Source organism: Terrapene carolina, unplaced genomic scaffold (genome assembly GCF_002925995.2).
Source record: "Terrapene carolina triunguis isolate 2854851 unplaced genomic scaffold, T_m_triunguis-2.0 Scaffold211, whole genome shotgun sequence".
Classification (NCBI taxonomy): domain Eukaryota; kingdom Metazoa; phylum Chordata; order Testudines; family Emydidae; genus Terrapene; species Terrapene triunguis.
The window spans coordinates 2,331,210-2,340,960 of record NW_020664562.1 but is presented as its reverse complement, the minus strand read 5'-3'; the positions used below and the strand labels follow the sequence as shown (position 1 = coordinate 2,340,960).

The 9,751-nt window shown below is 46.4% G+C and overlaps 1 protein-coding gene across 1 annotated transcript in view; it reads left to right on the top strand.

Moving 5' to 3' along the window:
* The window catches only part of LOC112113465 (procollagen galactosyltransferase 2), an 86,297-nt gene that overhangs the window by 51,512 nt on the left and 25,034 nt on the right, over positions 1 to 9,751 (top strand). Inside the window, exons 3-4 of the mRNA XM_024209755.3 lie at positions 3,995 to 4,112; positions 5,082 to 5,216. Of these exons, the coding sequence (XP_024065523.1) occupies positions 3,995 to 4,112; positions 5,082 to 5,216 (253 nt within the window). The remainder of the gene's footprint in view (positions 1 to 3,994; positions 4,113 to 5,081; positions 5,217 to 9,751) is intronic.

The following is a 9,751-nucleotide window of genomic DNA, read 5'->3' as shown; positions in this document are numbered from 1 at the left end:
ATCTAGCCAACTTTCTATCCACCTTATAGTCCATTCATCCAATCCATAGTTTTTTAACTTGCTAGCAAGAATACTATGGGAGACCATATCAAAAGCTTTGCCAAAGTCAAGATGTATCATGTCTCCCGCTTTACCCATATCCACAGAGCCAGTTATCTCATCATAGAAGGCAATCAGATTGGTCAGGATTGACTTGCCCTTGGTGAATTCATGTTGACTGTTCCTAATCACCTTCCTCTCCTCCAAGTGCTTCAAAATGGATTCCTTGAGGACCTGCTCCATGATTTTTCCAGGGACTGAGGTGAGGCTGATCGGTCTGTAGTTCCCTGGATTCTCCTTCTTCCCTTTTTTAAAGATGGGCACTACATTAGCCTTTTTCCAGTCATCCGGGACCTCCCCCCATCGGCATGAGTTTTCAAAGATAATGGCCAATGGCTCTGCAATCACATCAGCCAACTCCCACAGCACCCTCGGATGCATTAGTTCAGGACCCATGGACTTGTGCATGTCCAGCTTTTCTAAATAGTCCTTCACCTGTTCTTTCACCACTGAAGGCTGCTCACCTCCTGCCCATATTGTGCTGCCCAGTGCAGCAGTCTGGGAACTGACCTTGTCTGTGAAGACTGAGGCAAAAAAAGCATTGAGTACTTCAGCTTTTTCCACATCATCTGTCAGTAGGTTGCCTCCCCCATTCAGTAAAGATCCCACACTTTCCCTGACCTTCTTCTTGTTGCTAACATACCTGTAGAAACCCTTCTTGTTACCCTTCACATCCCTTGCTAGCTGCAACTCCAATTGTGCCTTGGCCTTCCTGATTATACCCCTGTATGCTCGATCAATATTTTTATACTCCTCCCTATTCATCTGTCCAAGTTTCCACTTCTTGTAAGCTTCCTTTTTGTGTTTAAGCTCACCGAAGATTTCTCTGTTAAGCCAAGCTGGTCACCTGACATATTTGCTATTCTTTCTGCACATCGGGATGGTTTGTTCCTGCGCCCTCAATAAGGCTTCTTTAAAATACAGCCAGCTCTCCTGGACTCCTTTCCTCCTCATATTAGCCTCCCAGGGGATCCTGCCCATCAGTTCCCTGAGGGAGTCAAAATCTGCTTTTCTGAAGGCCAGGGTCCGTATTCTGCTGCTCTCCTTTCTTCCTTTTGTCAAGATCCTGAACTTGACCATCTCTTGATCCCTACTGCCCAGGTTACCACCCTCTTCTACTTCCCCTACCAATTCTTCCCTGTTTGTGAGCAGCAGGTCAAGAGGAGCACGGCCCCTAGTTGGTTCCTCCAGCACTTGCTCCAGGAAGTTGTCTCCAACGCTCTCCAAAAACTTCCTGGATTGTCTGTGCACTGCTGTATTGCTCTCCCAGCAGATGTCAGGGTGATTGAAGTCCCCCATGTCATTTGGAAACTTCTGTTGTCTGAAAAAAGCCTCGTCTACCTCATCCTCCTGGTCTGGTGGTCTATAGCAGACGCCCACCACGACATCACCCTTGTTGCTCTCACCTCTAAACTTAACCCAAAGACTCTCAACAGGCTTTTCTCCAGTTTCATACTGGAGCTCTGAGTAATCATACTGCTCCCTTACATACAGCAAAACTCCTCCATCTTTTCTCCCATGCCTGTCCTTCCTGAACAGTTTATACCCATCCATGACAGTGCTCCAGTCATGTGAGTTACCACACCAACTCTTATTCCAATCACATCATAGTTCCTTGATTGTGCCAGGACTTCCAATTCTTCCTGCTTCTTTCCCAGGCTTCTTGCGTTCGTGTACAGGCACCTAAGATAACCAGCTGATTGCCCTACTTTCTCAGTATGAATCAGGATGCCTCCCCTGTTGCACCCTTCTCCTTGTTTCCTCCCAGTATTCCACTTCCCCACTTACCTCCGGGCTTAGGTCACCATCCCCCGGTGAACCTAATTTGAAGTCCTCCTCACTAGGTTAGCAAGCCTGCCTGAGAAGACGCTCTTCCCTCTCTTCGTTAGGTGGATTCCATCTCTTCCTAGCAATCCTTCTTCCTGGAACAACATCGCATGGTCGAAGAATCCAAAGCCCTTTCTCCGACATCACCCGCGTAACCACACATTTACCTCCACAATTCGATGGTCCCTACCTGGGCCTTTTCCTTCAACAGGGAGGATGGATGAGAACACGACTTGTGCCTCAAACTCCTTTATCCTTCTTCCCAGAGCCACATAGTCTGCTGTGACCCACTTAAGGTCACTCTTGGCAGTATCATTGGTGCCTACATGGAGAAGTAGGAAGGGGTAGCGGTCCGAGGGTTTGATCAGTCTCAGCAGACATTCCATCAGATCCTGAATTCTAGCTCCAGGCAAGCAGCACAGTTCTCAAGTTTCCTGGTCTGGACGGCAGATAGATGACTCTTTCCCTCTTAGGAGGGAGTCCCCGACCACCACCACCTGTCTCCTCCTCTTGGGATTGGTGGTCATGGAACCCCCATCCCTAGGACAATGCATTCCATGTCTTCCGGTCGATGGGGTCTCCTTCTGATCCCTTCCCTCAGATGACTCTTCCAAACCATTCTCCGCCATAGTACTTAAGTCGATACTTAAAGGGACACTGTTGAGTTTAAAGAAGATCATAGAAATGTAGTGCAGGAAAGGACCTCGAGAGGTCATCTGGTCCAAGCCCCTGCACTGAGGCAGAAACACATAAACACAGACCATCCTTGACAGGTGTTTGTCCAACCTGTTCTTAAGAGCCTCCAATGATGGAGATTCTATAACCTCTCTTGGAAACCTATTCCAGAGCTTAACTAACCTTAGAGTTAGAAAGTTTTTCCTAATATCTAACCTAAATCTCCCTTGCTGCAGACTAAAGCCATTACTACTTGCCTTTACTTTTTGTCCTACCTTTTTTGACACCCATATTAAAGAACAAAAATCTTCACCTATTAACAAGATTTCAGATTATGAAAGTGAGAGGATTTTAAAAATATAATTTAATTTCCATCCTTTGTGCTGTTTTTTTTTTTTTTAACTTTTTTTCATTTCTCCCAGGTTGGACATTTGTATGCAATCACTTTCGCATTCAGGGTCTTATTCGACAACATAGTGCTCTAGTGTTTGTCTTGCAAATCTTGCAGGGCAATGTTTGCTTAATTTTCAATAACAATCCTCTTTCCACTGGACTTTTTTAATTTTAATCTTGGAAACTTTCTCCTTTAGGTTTTGTAAAAAAAACTTTGCTTTTTAGTGAATATGAATTTTTCAGAGCCAGCTCCTCAACTGTTGTAAATTGGCACAACTCCGTTGAGATCAGTGGAGTCTGATCCGTTTATATCAGCTGAGGATCTGGCCCTTGGTTTCTTTCTTTCTCCCACATCCTCATCAGTAATGAAGATTCTGCTATCAGAACACAAACTCCAAGCCTCAAAACCATTAAGCACATGTGTAACTTGACTCACAAGATTAGTCCCATTAAGTTTAGCGTTAAGTGTTAGTTTGTCGGGATTGGGCCTTATGTAACAATGGCTAATGATGTACAAGCCATGAAAGAATCCAGATTACTCTCCATGAGCTGTGCTGGCTCTGCTGGGTGTAGGGGAGTAATGTGAACAGATGTGACTCTTAATATCTAGCAGGGAGTAGCTATATGAGGTCAGATCCTCAGCTGGTATAAATCAACATGATTGCACTGACTTCAGTGGAATGACACTGGTTTACACCAGCAGAGAATCTGGCCTACTGAATGAGAAGCTGTTTTTGACATCACCCCTTTTTCGCCGTAGCCACGTGTGAGGCAGGAAATGCTGTAGCACGGTGTGTTCTGTAGAGCCTTGTGTACAAACTCCAGGAATAAACTTTTCCTCAGAACCTGCCTTTTCATTTCTGCTCTCCTACCGCCTGGGTCAGTTGAGGTGACTGTCTGTTTTCCTTTTATGCTGAAGTCAGAAGGGAAATGTAATGACCAGGGGTGCTGCAGCATGGACAGAGCCAGGAGGCAGTAACTGTTTGTTTTTCTTTCATAGGTCTTACCCCGATGAAATTGGGCCAAAACACTGGCCGAGCTCCAGGTTTACCCATGTGATGAAACTCAGGCAGGCAGCTCTGCGAACTGCAAGAGAAAAGTGGTCAGACTACATCATGGTAAAAGAGAGGTTTGGTTTATTAACTGCAGTTGGGCAGAACATTTTCAGGCAGTCATTGTGCAGCCATGCTTGGAGTGGGGGAAGTGGGCAGAAACAAACCATCTCTGAGCTCTGATCAGTCCCACAAATGTCTGCCAAAAGTTCCTCCCTTCTAAAAGAAGAGCTCTTTGTTTGCTCTGAATTCGGCTTGAAAAACACCTGTGGAATCAGCTGATCTGATCAGCAACAGACTGTGTGTGTGAGGCCCCAGCATTGCAATTAGATCTATGTGCAGAGCCCCGCTGAGTACAATGGGACTCAGCATGTGCCCAGGGATCCACTCACAGAGACTGGACTATGTTTGCCAGTGAATGTAGTCCTGCTGGTGATAGGTGCCCTTTTTAGAATCCTGCTGGCTATCAGTGAAGTTTGGTGACATCAGAAAGAAGTTTGGCAGAACAGCATGGAAGGGTGGGATCCGAGCCACTTTACAGCAGTGATCAACAGTCTTTCTGTATCGGACTCCAAACGGGTGGGGAGTGCCTGTTCTGAGGAGCCACTGCTGCTGTCTCTCCACATAACATCCAGCGTGGGCACTGGCAGTGCAAGCCTCCCTCATGATCTCCTTTAGGAGAAGAAGCAAGTTCAGTCTCTCTTCCCATTCAGTGGCCTTTCCACAGAAGCTGCTAATTAGTGCCACTGCTAGATGTGGTATTTTTATAGTGGACGCTTGTCCACTGGGAAATAGACCGAGCCCATCAACTCCTTTCACATGGGCTCTCAGTAGCCATCAGATGGTAACAACTAAAGTGACTGTCAACCCAGGTTGGATTCAGACCAGTGACTTAGAGGCAAAAGTGTCTCTAGCCCATTGCTAATCTCGTGAGCCATTCAACCACCGCCTCTCCTAGGAAGGAACATTGTAAAAGTTTATTACCGGTACTTTATCTGGTGTTGAAAAAGTCCTTTCTCCCTTTTCCTTCTCTAGTTTGTAGACGCAGATAACTTGCTCACCAATCCAGAGACCCTGAACCTGATGATAGCAGAGAACAAGACCGTGGTGGCACCAATGCTGGAGTCTCGCTCTCTCTATTCTAATTTCTGGTGTGGTATCACCCCTCAGGCAAGTCACGTTTTCAATGGGGTTAGTGAACAGCGTCGGGGGCTGCCTCATGTGTGAGCTTTCTCTGGGGTGTTGTATTAATTTAGGTGGAATATAGGGGCCCAAGGATGTTAACATAACCCAGTTACTGTCCAGGGTTAAACAGTGTTAAACAAGATTCGGTGTTTGGTCTACAGTGATCTCAGCAAACACACCATTAAAAATCCTGTCTATTAAAAATACAAAAAAGAAGGAAAAACAGTTAAAGCAGTTGAAATGCAAAGTGTTCAGTGAGGCTTTCATTTTAACAACAACCCTTGTTCCCTTTCCCTTGAGCTGGAGAGAGTTTTAAAAGGAACCCCCCCACCCTGGTTTGACCATCTCTTACATCAGTGGTGGGTAACCTGTGGCCCACAGGCCGCACATGGCCCTTCAGCGTAATCAACTGGCAGGCCGCAAGACAGTTTGTTTACATTTGCACGGCTACCCGCAGCTCCCAGTGGCTGCAGTTCACTGTTCCTGGCCAATAGGAGCTGTGGGAAGTGGTGACCAGCATGTCCCTGCGGCCCATGCCGCTTCCCGCAGCTTCCATTGGCCGGGAATGGTGAACCATGGCCACTGGGAGCTGCGGGCAGCCATACAAATGTAACCAAACTGACAGCCCTCCAGCGGATTACCCTCTCGCTGTCTTAGATGGTGTAGCGGGGTGGTTACCCCGCTCCTGCCCTGAAGGGCTTAAAACAGCCAGGGAGAGGGCTGTGGCAGGGAAAAGTTAGGCTGATTGGGGAAGTAGTCACAGCTGGGCTATGCCCCAATCAGGCCCAGCTGGTCCCTATAAAAGTCTGTGAGCCAGAGGCCCAGAAGAACTCTCTCTCTGTATTCAGAGAGCGAAGGGCCTGGCTGCAGGGAGCTAGAGACAGGGTACCTGAGTGGAACAGGGCTGGGGAAAGGCAGAGGAGCTGGGGAGCTCCAGCCTGGAAAGCCCCAGGCTGCGGCCTAGCATAAGGCCAACAGGTACTGGGGGTTGCAGAGGGCAGCCCAGGGGTAGGCAAAGGCAGCAGGTCCAAACCCAACCTTGCCGGTGATGAGTGGGCTGATACTGCAGTCTGCCCCAGGGCGTGGGGGCTAGACAATGACTGGCAGTAGCCGGATACTGAGGCGAGGTGGGGATAGTGGATGGGAGTTCCCTGGGGAGGGGAGATCCTAAGACTGAGGGGTTACTGCCAGGGGGCAGCACCCAGAGAAAAGGGGCACCGGGGTCCTGGGAGGGACACGGGGCCAGCGGCAAGGCGGATCACAGGCCTGCAGAGGGCGCTCCAAGGCTGGCAGAGCTAATTCCCAACAGAGACCAGCAGGAGGTGCCGCAGGGGTGAGTCCACACCCTTACAGATGGTATCAAAGATGATGATAACTGTCCTTTTGAGGAAAAGAGAAGAAGTTAGTTGAGCTGAGATGGAGATTCTGCTGCTGCTGCTGCTGCTGTTGTTGCTGCTGCAGTTAAAGTCCAATCCCATTTCATCCCAGGTGGTATCTAGGATTCAGCTGGAGCTGGTAAAAGTGGTGATGTTGTCTGGCTCCCTCTCTCTTTAGTTTGGTCTGGTCACGACATCTCTCAGGATCAAAGTGATGGAGACCCGGGGATCTGGGAAACGGTGGGGTTGGCAGCCATGATGGTGACAGTCACTCCAGTAGCTGCCATCTCTTCTTTCGTAGTCTCCCCCCCAAAGTCTCTTTCTTTAAAGACCCAAAAAGGGAGCGTTGGGTGGAATAGTCCATCTCCTTATTATTTTGTCCACCAATTAGGTCTAGTTTCAGACATGCCAATTTTGGTTCATTAATTTCTGGTTCCACATCTTATGTTTCTACCGAGCATGATTTTAACACAGTCCATAAACCATATGAGAAGGCCCTTTTTGTCTGGACTAATTTAGTCTCTCTCTCTCTCTCTCTCTCTCTGGTTTTCATACATTTTCCCATCAACATTTGTTGTTATAGGTTGTTGTGATGTCTTAAGAACTTTTGCATCCTTTTGACAGTAAACTCACTATTAGGGTAAATTTGGAGGCCCTGTTATTACAATAGGGCTCTGCTCACACCACGTTTGGCCGAGTTATTACAACAAGGCTCCACTCACCCCACATTTGCCTGTGATGCTGTGGGGCCCACGTCAATTTTGCTGTCCTCCTAAGCTGCCTTGCAGTGCAGACTGCTCTCTATTCTGAAGGGATGCTGCTCCACCTGTGATGCAAATCAGGCTGATTTGAGCATTAGGCAGCCACCTAAGCTTGCTCCTTCCTCAGAGGCAGAGTTGCAAACCTCATTACAGTAGGAGACACTGGAGGTAAATCAGGGGAAGCTTCGGTCTTTTCAGGATCCTGGGAATAAATGGGGGAGGGAAAACTTTTAGGGAATCCTCTCCTAAGCTTCTGCTCTGACGCTCTCTGGCTTGGAACCTTTCCTCCTTCCTCTGCCTCTGAGCCTTGCCCCACCTCCTTCTGTTGCTGGGTCCTGCTCTCCTGCTTCATTGTGGGGAGCAGCATGGGGTCAACCAGCTGCAAAAGCCATTAGAGTCTTGGCATGGCAGGCAGAGGACAATTGGGGTGGGTGGGGATGTGGTTGGGGATTATGAGGGTTTTTATTCACGTGGGAATCGGTGGCTCTTCGAATACTCCTGAAGGGCTGGGATCTCAGAGGATTAATAAGCAGGTGTGTGTGGGAGGGTGGGGGAAGAGTTCTCATTAATCATACAGGAGCATGAAGGCCTGCAGAGGCAGGTGGGGCTGATATGAAGGAAATAGAGAGACAGGAGCAGAGTTAACTCAGCAGCCATCCATTATTGTAGACATCAGAGAACTTGGCTGCTGCTCCCTGGGGTTCTTGGAGCTGACCCCAAGTGGACGTTACAATGTTCAATGCAATCAACATTTTGAGGTGCTGGTTTTGTGTTATCATCAAATGATGGCAGTGAGCAAAGTGGCGTATAGCCTAGATGTAGAGCACAAGCAAATTTCTGGGGCCTGTTTCCTTAGCTGGGGCTCCTCCTTAGAAAAGGCTAAATCCTGAGGAGACTGAGCATGTTTTATGAGTGAGGCTGTTTGTAACCAAAAAATAATGTGTAATGGCCCAATCCTACCAAGTACGTAAGAACATACCAGTATACCCACAGTTGCACTGATGTCTATGGGAGGTGATTCCCTATGTTCTGTGTAATCTGAATGAAATTAAATACCACGGATACATAATTTTAGCCTGGGTTTTCCAGTATTCTGGCACAAATCAACTAAGAATTTACTCTTCTCCATACACTACTCCATTGTGTGAGCATTTCTCCTTGCGCTTCGACCAGATTTGTACAGTGCAGTATTCCAGAAACTGATTTAGAGAGGAGACTCAAGCCCTGTTTTGTTCATGGCACTCCTAATAATTTAGTCCCTATCTATACTTTGGTATATATTACTAACAAAAATATTGCACACTCTAGAAATTATTATATTTTTAGGGCCATAATGAGATTGAGAGATTCCAAAGTTGATAAATGTCTCCTTATCCATAAATGAGTTTTGCAAGAGAATTAATTAAACAGAAACATCTTCAGATTCAGAGAAAATAATTTAATTTCAGGTTCCTTAATTGCTCTGACTCATACATATAAATATTTCCAATTCTATAGTCTTGCCCTGACCCAACTCTTTGTTTTAATATTTTGAAGAGCAATCCAGAAATTCATTATTAATTTTATTGGCGCTACAGGGAAAAGAAGTGTAGAAAGAACTTCCTTACTCTGTGGCCAATTTTGTAACTCCTTATTCTACCAATGACATCACTGGGATTACAGGCCAGACTAAAGACTACTCATGTAAGTAAAAAATTGCAGGACAGCATCCTAAACTTCTTCAGTTCTTGAGTTTGTTATTAGGAATTGTTATTAGTAAACATATGGATAAAGAAAGTTTAAAAATGTATGAGAATCCTGGTGGTAGCATCCTTTTAAGCCTTCAGAAAGAAGGGGTCAGATTCACAGCTGACATAAATCAGCATTGCTCGGTCGACTTTAATAGATCACAGCCAGTTTCCACCAGCAGAGGATTTGACACAGAATTCTACAACTCTGGTAACAAGTTTCCAGTTTTCCATCATTATTGGTGTTAGCTAAGAAAAGACAGTAAAGAAAAGAAAAACAAGATGAAAATATGATCTACAGACTTCCTGGTAAATAATGGTTAGAGTGAAAACAAAACATCCACTTTTTTTTTTTCTGACCACTCCTAGTTTTGCACTTCTAGCCCAATGGTTTCACACTCCTCCTGGTCCGTTTTCTTCTGGGGACTAGTGCAGGAATAGCGGCTAGAACAAGCATTGAAAAGCAGGGTGCAGCAGCAGCAACAGTGCAGAGCAACAGTAGCAATCCAAACACCGAGCTGGAGAGCTCAACATCTACTTCTCAGGAAAATAACTGTTGGAAGGTTTGGCAGCAAAACTGACAAGCTGGAGCCTTTCCTGATGATGCACAACTTACATGGAAACAGAGAGAGAAAAGGCACTGAAAGATGTTTGCT